Consider the following 21,698-nt stretch of genomic DNA (forward strand, 5'->3'; position numbering starts at 1 on the left):
GTAATAAAAAGATACAAAAATAATGGATAATTTAGCTGTGCTCACTAATTTAATAAATCCAAAATATTTCAATCCGAAAATAATAAACACAGTCCTAAATTCCTAATGGATGTATTCAAAGAGATGATAAAAAAAAGTCGTCTAGAGATTAGCCCTTATAAAATGAAGCAAGAAAAAAAAAGAAATGTGGATAAATCAAGATCGTTTATTTAAGCGTATGGTCCCATTTTAATTACATAACAAATAATAATCTACGTCTAAGTCAGCCTTCTTCGGCTGCTTAAGAACTTTTCAAAACACGACAGCTTCTTCAACCCCAAGCAAGCAAGAAAACTCACAAACAAAAAAAAATCTATTGATTTATTTTTCTAACTTAGTTTCCAAAATATGGATAATGAAATCGCGAAGAAAGTCACGGCGATATTTGATCACCGGAGGTTAAACCGCTCTGGATCATCACTCTACACAGCGTTTGCTTCCACGGTTATAGCTCTGGTCGTTTTCACCATCGTTCTCGTCTCTAATTTATCGGTGAGAGGAGATTTCTCGGCGAAAGTGGTGACAATAGAGATCAAGACAGTTGTTCCTTACTTATTACCTCTAAGCTCAGAGAAGGAGGTAAGTGATCAAGGCAACAGTAACTATTCGATCAAGCAACAAATCATAGTCAAAGAGATTGATAACAATCTTCAAGTTATTGAAGATTTTGGAGGCAAAGGCGTGTCGGAGAAGTTTCAAGAGAGAGCAACAGAGTTTTTAAGAGATGATTGTGAGGTCAAGTTCATGATGACATGGATCTCACCTGCGGAATTGTTCGGTAAGAGAGAGATTTTGTCTGTCGAAAGCGTCTTTAAATCTCATCCTCGAGGTTGTTTGATGATTTTATCATCCACAATGGATTCTCCTCAAGGGTTTAGTATCTTGAAACCGTTTCTTGATCGAGGTTACAGAGTAATGGCGGTCACACCGGATTTGCATTTTCTTCTCAAGGACACAGCCGGAGAATCATGGCTTGAAGAGATTCAGACAGGTAAAAGAGATCCCGGAAAGATCTCTCTAGCTCAAAATCTATCAAACCTCATGCGACTCGCTTATCTGTATAAATTCGGAGGTGTTTATTTAGACACGGACATGATTGTTTTAAAGAGCTTTAAAACTCTTAGGAACGTGATCGGTGCACAGACTCTCGAACCGGTTTCGAGAAAGTGGACAAGATTGAACAATGCGGTTTTGATCTTCGACAAGAATCATCCTTTCTTGCTCAAATCCATTGAAGAATTCGCGTTGACTTTTAATGGAAACGTTTGGGGTCATAACGGACCGTATCTTGTTTCTCGAGTGGCTCGAGCCGTGGAAGGAACCGATGGCTATAACTTTACCATCATGACACCTCCTGCGTTTTATCCAGTGAATTGGGTTGAGATTGAGAAGCTATTCAAGGTTCCAAGAACCGAGAAAGATTCAAAGAGGGTTCAAGTCAAGGTTCTTGAAATGCAAAAGAGAAGCTATGGATTGCATTTGTGGAATAAGTTTAGCAGTAAATTTGAAATTGAACAAGGAAGTACCATGGATCAACTAATTTCAGATCACTGTATAATCTGTGATAGTGTTGTCTCTGTATCGTGACTTTTATTCCTTTTTCATTTTGTGAGTTAATTTAATTTCAATGTAGAATAGCTTGTAACTAACAATGAAACCCTGAACTTTTTCATTTCTTTCAATTAAAGCCCTGATTAAAATCAATCCCATTTCTATATATAAAATCCCATCAGGATTGTTCGGCTTTTTATATTTGGGTTGATAATAATTATCCAATAAAGATTAGTCCAGGCCCATATAAGTTGTCACGTCATCAATACAATTACAATTACGTTTTTCTTCCTATAGTCCAATTGGTAAAAAACGGTTCAAGCTGAAATCGAAACTCGAACCGGACTGTGATGGTGGTTTTCGATGGCGGCGAGCGAGTGAAGCTCAACGTTGGCGGCGAAATCTTCGAAACCAACGCGTCAACAATTCAGTCATCTTGCCCAGACTCTCTTCTTGCGGCTCTATCGACTCCAACCTCCCATGGCTCGAATCCGGTTTTCATCGATCGTGACCCAGAAATTTTCGCCGTCATTCTCAATCTCCTCCGTACTGGTCGACTTCCAGCTAATTCCTCCGGCGTTTTCTCCAAGCAAGAGCTACTCGATGAGGCTATGTATTACGGCGTCGAATCACTCCTCAGATTGGCGATGTTACCTCCGCCGCTGCTAGGTTTCGATGCGTCTCTAGTCTCCACAATCGTACCGGCTGCTGATGGAGTTCCGTCTGCTTTAACCGCCACTGCTGGAGACGCTTCTCTGTGGATCGCTCACGGCGGTCAGATCTCCGTTTACGATTGGAGTCTTTCTCATGCTGGAACCGTCCGTACGCATCTCAATGATATCACATCGATCTGCCGTGTGTGGAGTGAAGCGGCTGCAATCGGATCTGGATCCGCGTCGGGGCTTCACTTCTACGATCTCTCTGGAGGTCGATACGTCGGATCTACGCATTGGACTGATCCGGAGGATCCGAGGATCCATAAGGCACGCGTGGCTGCGATTGCCGATTCGGTCGGTGGAGTTTTCGCATCCTTTGATTGCCTGCACAGAGAGAACAGTATTCTCCAGATCGACAAATCCACGCTCCAAGTAGCCGCCGTGATTGGCCAGCAATCTGGAAACTCGGCTAAAACCACAGTACCGGAGAAACTCCGGTGGCTGCCAACGAACGGTCTTTTGGTCGGATCAGCCGTTCAACGCGGAGTGTTTGGTTGCTCTGGCTACATCCGGATTTGGGACCCAAGGTCCAGGAACATCGTATGGGAAACGAGTGAGCCAGGATCGGGACGAAGCACTAGGTTTGGAGACGCCTTAGCTGATATGGACGTGGACGTTGAAGAATTGATCCTCTTCAAGGTATGTTCCAAGTCAGGAGACCTCGGAATGGCAGACATTCGTAAATTGGGCGAAGATCCATGGGTATATATGTCAGACGAGAATCCCGGGGCGTGGAAGGCCGGTGACGGAGGCGGTTACAGCGTGGTACATTGTTATAGAAAGCAAGTGTTGGCCGCGAGAGGTGGTGCATTAGAGGTATGGTCAAGTGTTAAGGAGAAGACAAGTGTTGATCCAATTCGCAGAAGAAACTTTGTAGACAAGGAAGATGATTCCAAGAGAGGGATGATTTCGAAAATTGAAGCAGGAGGTGATCGGCTCTTTGTTTCTCGGGAATTTATGGAAGGTGTTGAGGTCTGGGAAACTTCTAATTTCTCAGGTGTGATATCGGTTGAGTAATAATAGTTTCCAGAAGAACGGTGACCACCCTCTGTTTTCCCGGGAAAATCTTGATAGTTTCAGATTTTCAAACTTTCCAGGGTCTAGTAGACTAGTGGTACTGATTGTCTGCCCAGGAAAATGTTTTGTAACTTGGGAGAACAGCTGAACAGAATGAAGAACAGCTGAACAGAATGAAGAACAGCTGAACAGAATGAAGAACATCATCAAGATTCAAACTTTACCCTTGTAGTATAAGGCACTAGAGACCTCTTATGTTGTAAATAGATCCATAGATTTTGTCTTTGTAAAGTTTGGTTCTAGTGGATAAATAATTACAGTCACAAGTAAACTAATAATCCATTTTAGTGACGGAAGATTAAAAAAGACACTAATTGTTGACTAATGGACAAGAAACTATCTTAGGTTTTATTAAGTGTGCGGGAAATTTTTGTTCAAATACAATGTTAAAAGGTATGATGGAAGTGATCTCGGAGAAGGAAAAAATCTTACCTTCCTTCTTCATCTTCATTGTATCTAACTGATCTATGATTCCTCCATATTTTACCCTTGTAAGTACTCAATATTATCTTTTAGTTTTCAAAGCAAGATTACATTGTATATAAGATGGCTAAATTCAACTACTCTTTTGTCTTTCTCAACCTACTCTACCTAATACTCTTCTTTCTTTTTTTTTCTTTTTTTTTAATGAAATGGTTACCTTTTTGAACAAGACAAAGAATCTTTCTTTATGTCTTGCTCTCTTGCCAATGCAATAAAACCTTTTGTTGAACCTTCTGGTAGTGCAGGTCTTGAGAGGAGAGAGGAACCCACATTTTGAAATGCAAGTCCTTCCTTGGATTCTTTAGATACTATTGATACGTTTTGTTTTTGTTAGGTCAGATTTTGGACCTACAATTTCCGAAACGCTTATACTTTGTTGTGATGAATTTAAATTTCATCCTTCTTTTAAGAAATGTCTTGGAATTTTCCTTTTGTTTTTCTTAACAAGAATTATTATTATTGATTAATGTAATGGGGTAAAAAAAAGAAGAAAGCCAAGTGGGGATTTCCCATGAGCTTTCTTGTCTTTGGTCCTTTGACGTCGACCCCTCCTTTTGAATTTTAAACCTGGCTTCTCTCTTTTTGTTTTTTTGGTCGGTACAAAATTAAGGAGCAGTAATTTATTCATCAATTTTAATAAATACCAACGTAACTTGTTTAACACAATGGTACGTTAAAGATAACTTAAGTTAGTGGTCATACCAAAAAAACACAATAAGAATATTGCCATTTCTTCTTTTTTAAAACCTTGATATGGTTTGCAATGAATATTGAAAAGAAGATCAAGAATAACTATTTCTAGTCAAGAACGAATAAATTTTTCTGAATTGAAAATAACAAAATTTAAAACACTCCTATACAATGCTCAATTCTCTAACATAACAACAAAAGAAAAAAAAAAAGAGAAAGTAAGAGCTCTGTTTGACCGGACGCAACCGGACGCAAATCCAAACCGGGTCAAATCAAGAAGACCACGTTGAGACTGAGTTTGATCTCGAAAGAGAAAAAGAAGAGTTCAAGAACTCAATGCAATCTTCAATAGCTTCTGCTCGGTGAGACTCTGTCTCGCTTACAGACTTTGACCTCTTCATATAAATAGTCGAAGAAGAAGAAGACGATGACGAAGGCAACAAAAACGATGACGTTTTTCTATCAGTAGCATTTCTTCTGAAGGAAATAAAACGCAGCGTTTTGGTGAATCTTGCTCCAATACGGTGGATCAATTTCCTGGCGGCCGGCGAGCTCCTTAGACCAAAACTGAGAATTCCGAAGAGAACCACCCTTCTCCGGCTGTGATGTGACGAGCTTAAACCGTCGTGTTTTGGGAATATGGGTTCGTCTGTGGCTTCTGGGTTCGGATTAAAGCTTACTCTTTTGCATGCTCTTCGTGACATATTTTTGTCTGAAATTGCGGTGAAGAGGGGGCGAGGAGAGAGAGAGAGAGTCTGAGAGAAGACCAAATACTAAAGAGAAGCAAAAGGGATATTTTTTTAAGACTATTTATGGGGTGGTGTCTTAGGACATAAAAGATATTGGGGGTGAAAATGTAAATATATAAATATGGTGGGGTCCGTTTAACAACCTTACTAAAAATTAATTGAAACTTGTAACTCAATTTTCTAATTGTATAATTGTACTTAATTATTTATCGATGAAATGGATTTAGTGTTAGAGTTGTTAAGGTTTTATGGATATATGTACTACATGTGTGTATTTTTTCCTAAGATAATTTTCTTTCAAAATTTAGAATATTCCTCTGTTTTCCTCTGTGTTTTACTACTTGTGACTTTGTGAGTATAATTCTACGAGAAATTGAGATATTGGTGTTGGTGTCGGATCCCGCACCAGAAGTACGAGACCAACCAAAGATTGCCACGTAATCAGGATAATGGCCCATAAAGGATGAAGCCCATTGGACCCGCGAGCCGAAAGGATGGACGAAGTGGTTGTCACCATTTAGATAACCCGAAGTGACTGCACTATGACGCGAGTTCGGTGTAGAAGACACGGGTAAGTCGGTTCGAAGACATTTGGGCCAGAAGAGGCGAGGCCCGTGAAGATCAGAGTCAACTCAAATTCAAACGTTGAGCATTAAAGCCGAAGAATCAAAACGGACACATTTAAGAAGGAATAATTGTACTTAATTACTCATTTTAAATGTCGTTTAGCTATGTATAAATATAGAGGCCAGTGGCCATGTAAAGGGGGGACCACCTAAAAAAAAGAGAGAAATAATATAGCAATTTTCGTATCAATTTACAAGTTCTTACGTATTCATTTTTGTCCCTCAAGAATAATCTTTCCCATTTAACAAAATACTTGAGTGTGTGAATCCGACTTCCACATTTTGGCGCCGTCTGTGGGGATATCAGGATTCTTGAGTGGGCAGATTTCTTCTTTTCTACATTTCCGAGATAAGCGACAATGTCCGGAGGAGACGCCGTTGAAACATCATTGGCCGAAACCCTCAAAGCTATGCAGCAAACCATGTCGGACATATCACAAATTCTCGTTGACTAAACCAATTGAGGCACATTGTTCACTGGCTAAACGGAGCAATAAGACGAAGTCATCGCATAATTGGCACTTCGAAGCCATCACATAATTTAAATGAAGATTTAAATCACCAGCTTCAGAGTTCATGCTTTAAACCAACGAAAATAGCAAACCGATGATTTAAGTGACATTTTTACCAGAAAAAAAGGCACAAATCCGGTTTAATCCCTGGTTTACTACAGTATATACGAAAGATTATTAATTGGGTCCCTTATCTTTGGTGGGCTAGGATTATTAAATTCGTGCTTGCTCAGGGGATTAGGTTTCAAGGTTCCTTATTTCGGTTGGATTAGGATTTTGAAAAGCTTTATATAATAATAATAATAATAAGATAGGGGAGAATATGGGTGAATTTTGCTCTCGCTCAAAGAAAGAAACCCTAAGAATGGGATCGGATATGGAGAAGAATCAAAAGCAAACGAGTTTCACGTTTGAGATAGACAACTTGTGGGAGAAAGAAGATGTGATATCGTCTCCTATATTCTTAAGCGGTGGCTGCGAATGGTAAAGAATATACATATACCTGTGTTTTTTTATAACTCATCGTCTCTGTTGTTACAAGTAAGTAAAGCGTTTGGTTAAAATATGTTTCTCTTTTTTCTTTGTTAAAAGGGTTGTTCAAGTTTATCCCAAAGGATACGGTACTGTTGTTGAAGATCACTTGGCTCTGTTCCTCTGCGTTGCGAATCCTGAATCACTCAAACTTGGATGGAAAAGACGAGCTAATAATTCAGTCCTCCTGTTAGATCAATTTGGCAAAGAGCTCTACAGATCGAATGAAAATTGCAGATTGTTCTGCGCTCAGTTCACAAAATGGGGTGAGTCAAGGGGCTTGCCTCTTAAAGATAAATGGATCCTGGAGAAGAACAAACTGATCATTAAAGTCGATATAAAAGTAGTTGAAGTTGTTGATGAAGCACAAGTAACTGGCATGGAGATGTTAGATCTGTTTGGTTTCCAATTTTTTTATTCCCAGGTCAGGTATCCTTCCTTGTTGTTGTTTTCTGATATGATTCCCTTTTCTGATGATTATTAACATATATCTTTTGTCGACAGGTTGTTTCAGTGAGTCGGCTTTTCGAGGAGCACCCGGACATTAAAGTGAATTTCAAACCGAAGATCCAATTGGTGAAGAATGCGTACATGACAACCCTCCTCGGCCTCATTGAGACACTGGACAAGCCTCCGCATAGCTTCACCGAGACTGAGCTAGTCAGCGCTAAGAGGGAGTTGATCGAGCTAACAGAAGCGGGCTTTAAGCTAGACTGGTTGGATACAAAGCTTGATGAGGTTTTCTCTGAGTGGAAGAAAGCAAATGCTAAGAATTATACTCTTTCCTTCGGAACAAATGCTGATCATGAGGTGATACTCGAGGAGGAGTGGCTCATCGAGGGTATTATTCGCTCGTGGAATGAGTTCAAAGTATTTTCTCATCTTGATAATGAAAAAATAGACTAAAAACACACGCATTTTTTTACAGTACTAGGCTTTTTTTTCTTTTGGTTTTATGTTTTCTTTTATTAATGAAGAAGTTCCAGGTTTTATGGTCTTCTCATTTGCCTTTATTTGCCTTTGATATATGCATGTTAACATTAGAGTGTCTATCAAAAGATTCAAAACTAAACAAATTGTATTAAGCAAAACTTCATATACAACACTTGTCATACTAAAAAGATTAATGGGGCTAAACAAGAGAGTATGGAATATTAATGTTGAATAAAAATATCAATCTTAGTCAGCAACCACTACTAAGACAGAGAGAGAAAGTGTATCTGTGAGAGCGAATCAATGTCTCTGCTTTCTCCAGAAGATGATATTTACTACTTTTTGTGTCAATTAGCTGTATAACGTCTTCTTCACATAAAACAAGAACACAACTTACTAAAAACATTATTTCTTCTTGAAATATGGATTTCATTCTCGAATCCTAGAGAATTCCATTTAGAACTAAAGAGACAGAGAGAGAGAGAGATAGATCCAGTTTCTCGTCCCAGTTAAGCTATGGCCATGTCCAAAACCTTATCTTTTTTGTTCCTCTTATGCTTTCAGATACATGGAACGATGTCTGCAGCTGAAAATTCCTCGTTTTCATTCAATGGGTTTGCTATATCTCCCAGTTTTGACAAGAGTGTTGCTCTGTTTGGGGATTCGAAGCTGGTCAATGACAGTTCTTTGATTCAGCTGACTGATTCAGTGACTCGAAGCGTTGGACGAGTCGTTTACAAGAAACCCATCAATCTTTTCCAAGGTAAACAGAGGAATTCGAGATCTTTCTCGACTCACTTCTCGTTTTCTTCCATGTCCAGTGAGATTAGTGATGGTGCCTTGGCTTTTGTAATGGTTCCAACTAGTTTGGATCTTAGTCTGTTTGGTAACAAGGACAACAGTTCCTCTGCTTTAGGGTTCCTATCACAATATGCAAAGAACGAGACAGTTTTTGCTGTTGAGTTTGATATCTCCAAGAGAGGAAACTGTGCAAGAATCTTAATTGGTAGACCTGAATCTGCCCAAATTAGAAACCTTTCCTTTGTGGGTGACTTGATGATGGACAATGGAGGGACTTTGAACTGTATGATTGAGTATGAGGCAAGTTCTAAGAGAATGATGGTTCGATTCAGAAAACCTGGTTCGATAAAGCTGTTGGATCCATTCTTCTCTTTCTCAGTAGACTTGGCCAAGTTATGGAAAGGTGGTGAAGTCACTGTGGGTTTAAGCTCTGCCAATGGGAACTCTTCTTCCAAGGCACATTTTCTCCATTCATGGAGCTTTGAAATAAGGCATCCTCCTCCGATGTGGATGCATTCAGTGCCGCTTGAACCGAATGAAGTTTCAAAGGAGGAAGATGGTCGAGGGAGAAGTGAGTGTATATGGAAAATGCTTGGTGCTTTGTTTTTTGGTGCTGCTTGTGGAGCCTTAGGGACAATGCTTGCTTTGTATATCTGGACGATATGCCGTGTTAGGCGGTCAATGGCCGTGGTTCCTGAGGAATGTGCTATTGAACAAGGCAAGAAGTAGTGAGTAAGTAGTTTGGTTTTGTTTTGAAAAGTTGTCCTGCGTTGTGGTGTAAATTTAGGAACTTCTTCTTCTTCTTCTTCCCTCTTGTTTTACTTTATCGTTCTTTAGTTATTCTTATGTTTGTGTACTTAGTTGCAGGTTTTGTGGTATGACTTTTCACATGTAAAATCTAAACTGTGAGAAGATGTAAGCTTATTGGTATGTTGCCAAATTAACCTGGTTGTTGATGTTGTTCTTGATCCATTTGGATGATGAGTTGTGCATTTAACAATTTTTCTATTTCTGGAATCAAGAACCAGCACCAACTTTGTCTTCTTCTCACTTTGATGTTTTATTGCAACAGATGAATGTGAATTGAGTACAGAAAAAGTCTCGTGAACAGAGTTGAAATGTCTAGAAACAACTCAGCATTCACATGTGTCCATCATTTGTCACTTGCTTCTATGTCGCTTATAAGTCTCCACCAGAAGAAAGAGACTGATGTAATGTGAATCAAAACTCAGCATGGGACACAAACAAAAGGAAAGCAGATACTAAAAAGATAATGTGACTTTTATATTGTCATGATAAAACATGGATAAAGTTTAAAGAAGTTAGCCGATAAATTGTCATGTTGAATCCCAAGGTCCGGTTTCAAAAGACCATCTTCGTTTGTCACACGCGCTAATGGAAATAATCATCACACCTCTCACGCCAACTAGTTTTCTAACACACCTTGTCTACATTCCTTCCAGCAACAAACAAGATCTCTTACTGTAAGGATACAGATACAGTGTCTGTTCAAACATGCAAAGTTCCACAAAGGAAATTAAATCACCTTTTGTGCTCACCAGGTCAGGTACTTGTACTGTGCTAATTGGCTATCACCTGAGATGGATCCTTCTCTTCCTTCACTTGGATTTTCGTCTCATTTCCTGTAAAACCTTGAGCTTTGGCAGCACACAAACCCAGTTACCTGATCTGATAGTACTCGAGGAACAGAGAATAAAGCCTTGTTTTTCTTGGCTACATGAAAACTTGGTCCACATAACCAAAGGCGAAAGAAACATAGTCGCCTGTTCGTATGAGAAATTTGAGTTCCTATCATTGCATCTGATTTTGTGAACTGATCTGGTGATCTTCAGCTCTGTACAAAACCAACTACAGTCGAGAAGCTGTTCACCGTTAGTGTTTCCTTGTTTCATTACACACAATCAAGAGAGGCTTGTTCCACGATATCAGGATTAACAACGGCATCATCTTTCATCAAATCATAAAGATCCTCGAGGAACATCTCAATTTTTCCTATATCAGAATGAGATTGGTCTCCTGCAGCAAAAATGTGTCTTCTCTGTCCCACATCAATCCAGCTATATCCAGGTACCTTCTTGACTCCTCTATCTCTCATGGCTTTCCTCAAAGCATTGGCCTCTTCCCAACGTCCCTGTGAGGCATATATATTCGAAAGAAGAACATAAGCTGAAGAGTTTTGTGGTTCTAATTCAATGAGCCTCTCAGCAGCAATTTCTCCCCTCATGTCATCTCCATGAATCCTACATGCACCAAGAAGAGATGACCAAAGTCTTGCATCTGGTTTCAGGTTTTGTGCTTCTATGAAGTCATCAGCTTCTTGAAGATAGCCCCATCTCCCAAGAAGATCAACCATACATGCTACATGGTCTACACGCGCTTCAATACCGTATTGACCAATCATCATCTCAAAAATCTTTCGCCCATCTGACACTTTCCCTGCATGGCTACAAGCTGTAAGAACACCTAGGAAAGTGATTTCATCTGGCATGATATGGGATTGTCTCATGGAATCAAAGATTTTCAGGGCATCTTCAGCGTAACCGTTTTTCGCATATCCATTGATCAAGGAGTTCCATGAGACAACGTTGCTTCTACGCCTCATTTCATCGAAAACTTGTGACGAACTTTTCATGTCCCCGCACTTAGCATACATGTCTATTAGGGTATTAGAGGTCAACTCGTCCAAGTCATGGGCCAAGTGAAAAATAAGAGAATGGATAGCTCTACCTTCTCTTAAAGAGGAAAGGACAGAACACACTCGAAGAACAGTGACAAATGTTGCCTGGTCAGGTAAGGCACCATCGTGACGCATTTCTTTGTAGAACTTCAAAGCCTCCTCATAGAATCCATTCTGACTATGACCTGACATCATTCCCGTCCAAAGAACAATACTCTTAGGGCTTGATAACTCTGAGAAGAGGGCACAAGCCTCTGCCATTCTGCGCGAATTCATGTACAAGCCCAAAAGGGAAATCCCTAGATATTCACCTTCAGATGAGAACCCCCATTTTATTATCTGACCATGAAATTGCGTTCCTAAAGTTAAACTTTCTGGTTTATGACAAGCTTCAACTATGGTGGCAAAAGTGATTTCAGATGGGTTAACACCTTTGGTCAGCATTTCTTGAAAGAGAACTACAGCTTCTTCTAGGTTGTTCTGAGAATAACCTGCAATTAGAGCATTCATTGACACAACGCTCCACTCAGGCATAGAAGAGAAAACTTTACGTGCATCTTCGATGATTCCACACTTGGAATACATGTCAATGAGCGAACTACCAGTATGAAGAACTCTGTCTAGGCCACATTTGACAGAGAGGCAGTGAACTTGTTTTCCTTGATAAAGACCATGAACATTTGTACATGCCTTAAGTGTGCTAGCCAAACATGCTCCATCAGACACTATACCACAGGAATTCATCCTCATGAACAAGTCAAAAGCTTCACTCTCATTCTCATCTTGGACATAACCCCCAATTATGGTGTTCCAAGACACATTATCCCGATCACACATGTGCTCAAAAATTTGCCTTGCATCTTCAAGAGCTCCGCATTTTGCATACATATCTACTAATGCATTTCCTACGAATAAGTTTTTTGTTAACTTCTTCTTGATGATAATCGAGTGAAACTGGCTTCCCATTTCTAGATCATGCGATACAGCACAAGTGCTTAAAAGGCTTGTAAAGGTAAAATCATCAATGTTATAACCAGAAGATTTCATATCCATAAACAGTTCCATAACCTTGTGGGATTCACCGTTGTGTGCATAACCCCTTATCATCGCGTTCCACAAGACATCATTTCTTTCCTCCAAAGCTTCAAATACTTTTGCAGCAGCCTCCATTTTCTCACATTTCGAGTACATGCTAACCAAAGAACTGCCGACATAAATATTGGAGGCGAGGCCTAGTTTAATAGCCTCTGCATGAACTACCAAACCTAAATCAAGATTAGCTACAATCCCAATAGCACTCAAAACGCTTCCCAAGGTAGAACGGGTGGATTTAACACTAGATTTCCGCATATTGAGAAAATATTCAATAGCCACAATCTCACATCCTCTTTTCCCATGCCCTGAAATCATTACATTCCACGCTACCACATCTGGGCTTGGCATCTCCCCAAACAATAGCCGTGCATCCTTTAGCTTCCCCAAACTGATGTACGTATTTATGACAGTCACAAAAGCTAAATGGTCAGGCCGATGGCCTTCACCCCGCATCCTTTCAAATACTATGACGGCTTCCTCTGGCAAACCAGCCTTCACATAGCCAGAAAACAAACATGTCCAGCAAACTGTATTAGGATCCACTATCCCATCAAAAACTCGTTGCGCATCACCAAGACGGTCACACTTGGCATACATATCAACTAGAGCCCCTCCACAATACGAGTTGCGTTCAAGCCCCATCTTTATCATACTGCAATGAATTTGTCTACCAAACTCTACATTAGTCTCCCTGGCAGAGGTTGATAAAACAATCGAAAAAGTGAATTTATTTGGAAAAATCAGGTTCTCAAACAATGATACAAAACTCCTTAAGACCTTTCCTGGTTGGCCAATGCTGGAATACATCGATAGCATTGAGTTCCACGCCGTAACATCCTTTTCAAGGGAGTTGAATTGCTTCTCAGCATAAGAAACTTGTGCACACTTGGCATATAAATCCACAATGGCGTTGCCTAACCTGCCTTCTGAATCGATTCCAAGTATCAAGCTTTTGGAATGGACAGCTTTGCCAATTCTCAAGGCCAGTGCAAGTCTGTGAGGCATTTCGTCGAACACTTTGCGACTCTTGAATAATTTGCATTGCTCCAAACAAATTTCCAGAAGACCTTGATGTATCTGATCATGGTTGGGCAAAACATGTCCATAGACTCGACGACCCAACTCCGTGGAAGAACTCAAACGACGTACCAAGGAGAAAGAATCGAACATGGACGAGGACGGTGTCGAGAGAACTCGGAAATACATGATTGAGACTGCAATCCGACAAAACAACGAACCTTGCCGGAGCTAGAACAGAGGTCTCGAGTCCACTTAACCATGAGAAACAAAAAGCATCCAAACGAAAAGAGTCGTCGTGAGTAAAAGAAATTCGAAAAGCTGTTATAAAAAAATTGAACTTTTTAGCGGAAAAAAAAGAAGAAGAAGAATCAACCTTTTCGGGTCGACCCGTAAACCCGCCGGATCTGATTAGGAGCCGCGGATATAGAGTTTTTCTCTAGTAGCTTGCTGGTCTGCTAATCTTTATCAAAACACATAATTAGAGGTTCCATTAAGTCACACAAGACAGCTAATCAATACACATGTTTTAAACCATTATTTAACATGTGGTCAATTTTTTATCAAGCCAGATATAATACAAGAAGATTGTGAATTTGAAGTGATTAAGAAAGGCATACTGATTATTACCTAAGAGAATTCTAATTTTCTTTTAGTTAAACTGGTTAAAAAGAAGTTTTGAAAAATAATAAGTGGATTAGTGGAATATGTAAGATTTTTAAGATTTCGTGTGATTATTCTTTGTTATCTGCATTATGCATCTTACTAAACAGATTCGAATAAAAGTAAGAGACTTTATCAATAATAATCTCTCAAATATAGGGTCTCTTATGCAAACACTTTAAAACTCAAAACTTGTTTTGGATAATGCGTAAACTAAATTAAAGAACGAGAGGTTACTGTGAAACGAGCCTCTCTCTTCTTCTTCGTCTTCTTCAGAAACATAGAAAGATGGTGAACACACTTCATGCATTTCAGACAACCTTAACACCAAACTTCCATGTTCTTTTCAATGCCTCGAGACATCCCATCTCCAGAACCCAATTTCTCTGTCTCTCCAAATCGGGAGACGGAACTTCAGATTCTGATTCTGATCCCGACCCTCCAAAACCCGAAGGCGATACTCGGAGACAAGAACTCTTAGCCAGGATCGCCATGATTCAGACTTCGAAGGTCCGTTTAACGGATTTCTTGGACGAGCGATCAGAGTATCTCACCAAGTTTGCTGAAGAAGCCAATGTGGAGTTTGACAAGGTTGGAGAAGACGCCATGAAAGACCTTGACGAAGCTAGCACAAGGGTTCGTATCACTTTAAAACGATAACATTTTGTAATCTCGTATAATATGATGGAATAGTCTCGAAAAGATTGAAACTTTTGTCGTTCTTGCACAAGGCAGTTTTAGAACAGTAGAATGTCTTGTTTAAACGGCTTACCTTGATTCTTTGATGCAACTTGAACCATAAGAATCGTCTTTACTTTATAAGTCAAGTGAAACCAGAAGCTTTCAGAGATTGTGATTTGCTCGATTATCCTACAAGAACAGAAAGATAGATAAGCTGATATTGTTTTTCTTTCCGAGTGATTGAACAGATACTGGAGAATATCGAAAGCAAGATGCAAGCTTTTGAGGAATCTGCGGGATTGAACAGATTAGAGATAGAGGAGAACGATAGTAAGTTGGCTGAGTTTGAGGAGAAGATCCAAGTAGACAGGAATGAAGGATTGTTCTTTAAAAGCTTACGTGACAAAAAACCGGTGGATAGAAAGCAAGCTAAACAGGAAGCTGATAAAATACAAGAAGTTACCAAAGAAAGTGCAGGATCAAAGTCAAGAAGGAATATTTACCTCGGGTTAATTGGGATCGTGGTTCTCGCAATTGCTGATTCCTTCATTTCTTCACCGGATTGGAGAAAAGTAGCAATTCTTGGAGCTATTCTTGTCCCACTGCTCACTCAATTCGTCTACGAGCAGACATTATTATCAGAAGAAGCAAATAAGGGAAAGTGAAACAAGAAGGAATGAACGAGAGACGCAGAGAACTGGACCCTGTATCAATCGAAAGGGATAAATATAACTTGATCGCATAGACCCAAAGTGGGAAACTTATCACTTTTGGTTTGATACATTAAGCTACAGTTTTTCTTTTGCATCATCATATCAGATCCCGATGATGTGTACTCAATGTGTGCACCCAAATACTCTTGATGTATGTATAATGCTAGTTCATCAGGTAATATAGCTAACTTGGTTCTGATCGACTTACTGCGATTTACTGCAACCCAGGGTCAGAGCATTATACCTTAGCACAGGAAGCTAGCCGAACTGGCCTAGTGATCAAATCCAGGGTCAAAACGAACCCTAGAGAGTTATACAGCAATATGCAACAGATTAAGCTTTCCTTTAATATTCATCACATTTTGCGATTCACGACAGCTCGAACAAGTATGTTCCACGTGTAAACAGTTGGGAAAATGCCATGGTTTCTAGCATCATCAAAGAATTCAATTGCATACGACACTCTGTGGCACAGACACAACCCTTTCAGTATAGTATTGTAGGATATAATATCAGGTTGCAACCCCATCTTGTACATGTAACCCCAAATCACTGTGGCTCTGTTGCTGTCTCTAACTTTGAAGTATCCTTCCATCAAGGTGTTGTAGGTTACAAGATTTGCAGTGCAATTCCGATGCTCCATATTTGCCATGACAGTCATTGCATCATCAAGTTTCCCAACAGAGCACAGACCATGAATTAGTATGTTATGCATCATCACATCGGGTTCTAGACCCGATTGAAGAAATTGGTGCCACAATTCAAGGGCCAATTCGATCTTCCTGTCGCGGCAAAGACCACCCAAGAGTATACTATATGTTTTCAGATCTGGTTTCAGTCCGTTTTCAAGCATTTCTTTCACAAAAGCAGATGCTTCACCAAATTTCCCTGCTTCACACAAACCGCAAATAAGAATGTTGTAGGATACAACAGTCGGGAGACAACCGTTCTTCCCCATCCCTCTCATCAAAAGGGAAGCATCACTAAGTCTTGAGTCTCGGATTAAACCACCTATTAATGCATTGCAGACATGAGAATTCAGCTCCACGCCATGCTTACTCATCTCTTTTACCAAATTTGACGCTTCTTCTAATCTTCTCTTTTTGCACAAACAGTCTATAATTGACGCATATGCATAAACATCCAGATGCCCACCTTTGCTCTCCACCTCTTGCATCACCCCCAAGGCTTTATTTACATAACCATTCACACATAACCCGTGAATAAAAATACCATAAGTTGTGTTGTCAGCTGCATAGCCCTTGGCAGGCATAAGCCTCCAAATCATTGTTGCTTCATCGATCTTCCCATTCTCCAACAACCCTTTTATCAAAATGTTATAACTCACTATGTTAACTGAATTCCTCTGCTCCATGATTCTCCATAACTCCAAACTCTCCTTAATTTTCCCACAACGGCAAAACCCACCAAGCATAGTATTGTATGTAACCACATCAATAAAGGCCTTCCTTTCGACCAACTCGTTAAACACACTTTCAGCCTTATCAACATTCCCTTCATCGCACAGCCCATGTATCAAACTGCTATATGTATACAAATCTTTTTCTCGCTCATTCTGTTTCATTCTGTCCCATATCTTCAAACAATCATCTACTCTTCCACATTTGCTCAAACCACTAATCATGATGTTGTGAGTCTTAACATTCGGATAAACAGAAGAGTCCTCCAACAGTTTGTCCCACAGTTGCATAGCCATCTTGTGATCTTTTTCCTTAAGAAACCCATCAATTAAGATATTATAACACGTAACATCAGGTGCCACTCTTCTTTCAGACATTTCATCGAACAGTTCCAATGCATCATCCAATTTTCCAGTTTTCGCAAGATCGTTGATCACAGTGCTGTAACTAAACACATCCGGCTTAAAACCCTCTTTCCACATCCAATTAAGAAACCCTCTCGCTTTCTCGAACTCCTTCTTCTTACAAGACATCTTAATCAAAACATTATACGTCTGCAGATTTGGCGCCACACCCGCTGTTTCGAAGTAGGCGAACAAGGACTCGACTTTAACCCATTGTTTCGCCTCTACGAACGCATTGAGTAGAGTATTATAAGATCGAATCCCAGGCTCGCACCCGAAAATCTCTCGCATTCGTTTGAAAACATCTAGAGCTCGATCGGGCATGGAGTTCTTTCCGTAGGTTTTGATAACCGATAAAGCCACATCTTCGTCGCACTTGCATTCTTGTGACCTAATGAGCTCGACGATTCGACCCACGTGTGTAACCATCCGCGCTTCCGAGAGACGTCGGAGGATGTGGTGGTAGACGACGGCGGAGTGTGCATAGCCTGGATGGCGAGTCGCTGAATCGAATAGAGCAAAAGCCGCACGCGGGTTCTTCTCCGATTTCAAGAGCTTAAGGACGTGTTTGGGTGACAGCGACTTTGGGAACACGACCATGGGAGAGTTTTTGGTGGACGTTGGATCTTTTATTTCTCCGGCATGTTTTGGGCTTTTGCCTAAAGAGAGGGACCTCAGAATTTAGTTACCAGTGACAATAAAAAACTTTTACTAAACATAAGTCTTAAACTCTTTGTTAATTTGTCCCAGTCAAAAATCTCTTTCAGTTTTAAAATTTAAGGTTAGGCTAATTTTCAAAATTCTCAGATTGTTCAATTGAATTTTTTCCAATGAAACTTAGGGGGTGTATTGGTTTAAAGATTTTGGGAGATTTGGTGGACATTGTATATTTTGGTTTTTTGAGAGAGTTGAGTAGGTTTTTAGGATATTAGGTTGATTTTTTTATAGATTTTTAATGAAAAATAGAAAAATAATTGGTGATTTGGTGAGATTTTAGGAAGGTGGTTAGAGAGGGTTTATTATTAGCTTTGGATGATTTTAGGATAGTTAAAGAACAAAAAAAAACTGGATTTTAACTCTTTCAACATGTTTAGTTCATCTATCTATACACATAGTTAGTGATCGATCAAATTTTCTTTCTTCTTGGTCCAAATCTGCTACCAGATCAAATTAAAGCTTCTTTATCTGTATTTAGAGAAGGAGAAACTGAAGCAACAATGGAAGAAAAGACATACGAGTGAAATTGTCTAGAGAATAATGAACACTCAAATCCATTTTTATGACCTCTTTCTTCTCGGTTTGATGCTCTTTTTTGCATATGAAAAGATCTAAGAGAGATTTGATGATTTATAGTAAATTGTTGGAGTATTCGTTTGAATCTTTGGTGCCACCAGCGACCAACGGCAAGGCTCCGGAGGAGGAAGCTAGTGCAGAGACGGAGGCTAACGTGGAAGCACAAGAAGAAGTTGCCGCCGCCACCGAAGTTTGGGTTGGAGCCGGATGAGAGATATACTACAGAAGAAGGATTGATTTCTCTTTTACTATGTTTTGTTTTGAATTTTTTTTTTCAATCCTTTCAAATACCAGTGTGATTGTTTTGGGTATAATTTTCAACTAAAAAAGTATTCAAAGTTTCTCAAAATCTGTTTTCAGTAATTTCTTATTTTTTTTTGTAAAGTTTGAATAACAGTGGATTTGATATGGTTTTTGTAAATTATTGATTGAATAACAAGTGACTCTAAATTATTTTGAGTGATTTTACAAAAATTCCAAGTTCAATAACAAGGGATTTTGGAAGATGTTTAAAAATCACAAGTTGAATAACAGTTGATTTTAAGAAAAAACCAAAATTTCTTCAAATCCTTGTTCCAATATACCCTCCTTAACTTATCAAAATTAGTTAAATGGCGAAAAAAAAAAAATCAAAATTAGTTAAATCAGAAATTGTAAATTTTGTAGATGTTGCCGGAAACAATAATAAGCTGGTCGAAAGGCGGTTTATTACGGTTCAAATAGACAACGACAGCAAGTGATTCGTTTGAAAATGCCTCCCCCTTAACATTAAAAGGTAAACCAATTGCACCGAGAAATTAAACCCAAAGTACCAACGAAATTCAAAAAAAAAACCAAAGCTTGAGACTTCATAGAGCTAAACCCCTAAACCATCCAATGAACAATTTGTTGATCAATACAGCCTCATTACACTCCTCGCTATAGAATGCCCGTGACTATTCGCCCACCCGCCGCCTCCACCACCACCACCGCCTCCTCCTCCTGCACTGCTCATTCTCCGGCTACCTTTCATATGTGGCAAGTAAAACTTCAACATTCCGTTTTCCCCATTCTTAGGTGAGTACCTTGAACTCTTGTTCCTCCTATCCAATCCGTTGACTTTCCTCGCTGATCCACCACCGGAACTCCTCCAGCTCACATTGCTATTACTCCTCACCATCCTCGGCCCTCCTCCTACTCCTCCACAGTTTCTCAGTTCCGGCCACGACTCCGATAACGATCTCTCCACCATTCCACCGTTTAATCTCCTATACCTATCCTCTTCCTCCTCCTCTTCCTCATACTTGTTAACACTCTTCCTGTAAATAAGCCCTAAGATGCTCCATTTCCCCCACCGTCTCGATTTCTTATTACTATCGTTACTATTCACTTTCCTCTCGCCGATCATCACCGCCGGTTCCCGGAAAAATCCGTTATCCGTCGTCTCCGCCGCGTAATTGTTGTCTCTCAGTGATCCTGAGTAAGCGTCAATTGATATAGCCGACGACACTGAAAGTTTTGGCTCGTCCATATCAGCCACAACCGCTGCAGCCGTCTTCCTCATGGAGCTAGACCTGTCGAGACTCTTCCGCCTCCGAGACGATGAGTCAGTGTAGTAGTCTCGGGTTTGGATTGACCCGCCTGGGAGGATAACCGGGTCGGACACACCGTTACTTTGGTTAACCACCGGTGGTGGCGGCGCCGGTTCTTCCACCGGAAACTGCATATCCGCTCGGGTTACGTGACGGTGCAACGGCGGCGGCGCATCCTCCACCACTGAAAGCATTGACGGCGGCGGAGGAGCTCTCACGGCAGGAGGAAAAGCTGTCCGTCCGATCAAAGATCCGTCCCAAGAAGCTCTCGGCTCGTCAAACGAGTAACGAGGGTCATCAAGCGAGATCCTACCGATATCAACGGAGAATCTTCCGGCGTCAAGAGAGAATCTTCCGGCGTCGAGAGAGAATCGAGGGTCGGTATCGCACGACCTCCGACCGAATCCGTAATCAGCAATCTCCGATTGAGTATCCCGGAGCTGTCTCCCAATCGGCTTTTCCACCGGTAATCTAGCTGATCCCGGCCGATGGTCGCCGCCGTTCCGCCGCTTCTTCATCTTTTGATTCTGCCTCCATTTCTGAAGCTTCTTGCTGAAAACAGAGGCCGCCGACCAAAAACTTCGTCGCACTGATGGCTTCTTGGTTTGAGTATCAAGATCTATGTGATCCTTTATCGGCTTCAACTCCTCTTCGCTTAAACCCTTTTCTGGTTTCTCCGCTTCTTCAATCTCCTCTCTAACTTCAACAATCTCGTCGCTTTTTTCCCCAATTAGTTCGCCGGAATCATTGAGAATCTCAAAGTCGCCAGCTTCAACGTAGTTCTCTTCCTCCTCTTCCACTTCGTCGTCACTTTCAGCTTCTCCTTCATCGTTAACCTCTAAAACAGGCTCCGCAACGCCAGATTTCCTCGGCTCTACCTCAATCTCACCGCCGGTGAGATTGCTTGGAAGGTTTCGTTGCTCATCTTGGCTAAACAAGTTCCACAGAGAGCTTCGAAGTCTGACGTCACAAGACCTACGTTGTGGCTCAAACACGCCGGAGAATCCTTCGTTGTTCTTAGACGCCGAGAAAGATTTCGTACGACGGAGCTCCGGGAAGAATCCGGGTTTAACCCGGCCGTTTCCGTTGTTGTTTCCACCGCCTCCTCCGTTGTTACCGGAAGGCTTAAAGAGAGCCTTGAGAGCCGCAGCAGAGATGGTCGGAGGTTTTTTAGAGGAAGACGAAGAAGAGGCACCGCCATTGTTGCTCTGATCTAAGACTGAGAGACGTTCACAGAGACAAGAAGGGCAAAAACCGGTGAACCGCTCTTCTGGGTGACGGTCACAAGAGGTGGAGAGACGGTGAGGCTGAAGAGGTTGTGGAGGCGGAGCTAGAGCAGCTGCGGCGGCGGAGACTGGGTCTGTAGCTGGATTCATGACGGGAAATGGGGGTTAATCCTCCCTCTGGTCTCATTTACTATATCGTCATCACTGT

At 40.7% G+C, this 21,698-nt stretch overlaps 10 protein-coding genes across 12 annotated transcripts in view; 5 read left to right on the top strand and 5 right to left on the bottom strand.

Annotated features, from left to right (window-relative positions):
• Positions 1-64: 64 nt before the first annotated feature.
• Positions 65-1,709, top strand: LOC9318666 (lactosylceramide 4-alpha-galactosyltransferase). The gene has a single exon (XM_002882553.2). The coding sequence runs from the start codon at positions 388-390 to the stop codon at positions 1,624-1,626; it is 1,239 nt and encodes a 412-aa protein (XP_002882599.1). The 5' UTR covers positions 65-387; the 3' UTR covers positions 1,627-1,709.
• LOC9318667 (BTB/POZ domain-containing protein At3g09030) lies at positions 1,692-3,661 on the top strand. The gene has a single exon (XM_021031422.1). It carries the CDS (start codon positions 1,941-1,943, stop codon positions 3,321-3,323), a length of 1,383 nt encoding a protein of 460 aa, XP_020887081.1. The 5' UTR covers positions 1,692-1,940; the 3' UTR covers positions 3,324-3,661.
• Positions 3,662-4,634: 973 nt separating this feature from the next.
• LOC9318668 (josephin-like protein) lies at positions 4,635-5,459 on the bottom strand. Its single transcript, XM_021031423.1, has one exon. It carries the CDS (start codon positions 5,258-5,260, stop codon positions 4,829-4,831), a length of 432 nt encoding a protein of 143 aa, XP_020887082.1. The 5' UTR covers positions 5,261-5,459; the 3' UTR covers positions 4,635-4,828.
• A 1,182-nt stretch (positions 5,460-6,641) lies between these two features.
• Positions 6,642-7,977, top strand: LOC9320774 (MATH domain and coiled-coil domain-containing protein At2g42470). The gene is made up of 3 exons (XM_002882555.2): positions 6,642-6,926; positions 7,035-7,398; positions 7,479-7,977. The coding sequence occupies exons 1-3, from the start codon at positions 6,766-6,768 to the stop codon at positions 7,878-7,880; spliced, it is 927 nt and encodes a 308-aa protein (XP_002882601.1). The 5' UTR covers positions 6,642-6,765; the 3' UTR covers positions 7,881-7,977.
• A 192-nt stretch (positions 7,978-8,169) lies between these two features.
• Positions 8,170-9,680, top strand: LOC9318669 (lectin). The gene has a single exon (XM_021031924.1). The coding sequence runs from the start codon at positions 8,424-8,426 to the stop codon at positions 9,435-9,437; it is 1,014 nt and encodes a 337-aa protein (XP_020887583.1). The 5' UTR covers positions 8,170-8,423; the 3' UTR covers positions 9,438-9,680.
• A 116-nt stretch (positions 9,681-9,796) lies between these two features.
• On the bottom strand, positions 9,797-14,003 carry LOC9318670 (pentatricopeptide repeat-containing protein At3g09040, mitochondrial). Of its 3 annotated transcripts, none has more exons than XR_002333305.1 (2): positions 10,268-13,819; positions 9,797-10,164 (listed from the first exon to the last, which is right to left on the bottom strand). XR_002333305.1 is itself a non-coding variant. In XM_021031923.1 (2 exons), exon 2 carries the CDS (start codon positions 13,705-13,707, stop codon positions 10,621-10,623), a length of 3,087 nt encoding a protein of 1,028 aa, XP_020887582.1. In that variant the 5' UTR covers positions 13,708-13,772; positions 13,895-14,003; the 3' UTR covers positions 9,797-10,620. The 3 variants fall into 3 exon arrangements, 1 of the variants encoding a protein (XP_020887582.1); XR_002333304.1 differs by having other exon boundaries at positions 10,255-13,819; XM_021031923.1 differs by adding an exon at positions 13,895-14,003 and having other exon boundaries at positions 9,797-13,772.
• Positions 14,004-14,394: 391 nt separating this feature from the next.
• On the top strand, positions 14,395-15,778 carry LOC9320775. Its single transcript, XM_021030811.1, has 2 exons — positions 14,395-14,817; positions 15,111-15,778. Exons 1-2 carry the CDS (start codon positions 14,470-14,472, stop codon positions 15,525-15,527), a joined length of 765 nt encoding a protein of 254 aa, XP_020886470.1. The 5' UTR covers positions 14,395-14,469; the 3' UTR covers positions 15,528-15,778.
• A 111-nt stretch (positions 15,779-15,889) lies between these two features.
• On the bottom strand, positions 15,890-18,082 carry LOC9318671 (pentatricopeptide repeat-containing protein At3g09060). Its single transcript, XM_002884663.2, has one exon. It carries the CDS (start codon positions 17,998-18,000, stop codon positions 15,931-15,933), a length of 2,070 nt encoding a protein of 689 aa, XP_002884709.1. The 5' UTR covers positions 18,001-18,082; the 3' UTR covers positions 15,890-15,930.
• A 1,296-nt stretch (positions 18,083-19,378) lies between these two features.
• Positions 19,379-21,698, bottom strand: part of LOC110224149 (UPF0503 protein At3g09070, chloroplastic-like) — a 10,843-nt gene continuing 8,523 nt past the window's right edge. Inside the window, exon 2 of the mRNA XM_021030809.1 lies at positions 19,379-21,684. Coding sequence (XP_020886468.1) covers positions 19,586-21,640 — 2,055 coding nt within the window. The 5' untranslated portion in view covers positions 21,641-21,684 and the 3' untranslated portion in view covers positions 19,379-19,585. The remainder of the gene's footprint in view (positions 21,685-21,698) is intronic.
• Positions 21,681-21,698, bottom strand: part of LOC9320776 (pentatricopeptide repeat-containing protein At3g09060) — a 924-nt gene continuing 906 nt past the window's right edge. The window contains exon 2 of the mRNA XM_021030917.1: positions 21,681-21,694. Coding sequence (XP_020886576.1) covers positions 21,681-21,694 — 14 coding nt within the window. The remainder of the gene's footprint in view (positions 21,695-21,698) is intronic.

The sequence above is a fragment of the Arabidopsis lyrata genome, assembly GCF_000004255.2.
Source record: "Arabidopsis lyrata subsp. lyrata unplaced genomic scaffold ARALYscaffold_3, whole genome shotgun sequence".
In the NCBI taxonomy this organism is placed as follows: Eukaryota; Viridiplantae; Streptophyta; class Magnoliopsida; order Brassicales; family Brassicaceae; genus Arabidopsis; species Arabidopsis lyrata.

Coding starts and splice junctions, on each gene's coding strand:
- LOC9318667 (XM_021031422.1), top strand. CDS start 1,941: ATGGTGGTTTTCGATGGCGGCGAGCGAGTGAAGCTCAACGTTGGCGGC.
- LOC9318666 (XM_002882553.2), top strand. CDS start 388: ATGGATAATGAAATCGCGAAGAAAGTCACGGCGATATTTGATCACCGG.
- LOC9320774 (XM_002882555.2), top strand. CDS start 6,766: ATGGGTGAATTTTGCTCTCGCTCAAAGAAAGAAACCCTAAGAATGGGA. Junction 6,927..7,034: donor TTAAGCGGTGGCTGCGAATG/GTAAAGAATATA, acceptor CTTTGTTAAAAG/GGTTGTTCAAGTTTATCCCA. Junction 7,399..7,478: donor TCCAATTTTTTTATTCCCAG/GTCAGGTATCCT, acceptor TTTTGTCGACAG/GTTGTTTCAGTGAGTCGGCT.
- LOC9318670 (XM_021031923.1), bottom strand. CDS start 13,707: ATGTATTTCCGAGTTCTCTCGACACCGTCCTCGTCCATGTTCGATTCT.
- LOC9318669 (XM_021031924.1), top strand. CDS start 8,424: ATGGCCATGTCCAAAACCTTATCTTTTTTGTTCCTCTTATGCTTTCAG.
- LOC9318668 (XM_021031423.1), bottom strand. CDS start 5,260: ATGTCACGAAGAGCATGCAAAAGAGTAAGCTTTAATCCGAACCCAGAA.
- LOC9318671 (XM_002884663.2), bottom strand. CDS start 18,000: ATGGTCGTGTTCCCAAAGTCGCTGTCACCCAAACACGTCCTTAAGCTC.
- LOC9320775 (XM_021030811.1), top strand. CDS start 14,470: ATGGTGAACACACTTCATGCATTTCAGACAACCTTAACACCAAACTTC. Junction 14,818..15,110: donor TTGACGAAGCTAGCACAAGG/GTTCGTATCACT, acceptor GTGATTGAACAG/ATACTGGAGAATATCGAAAG.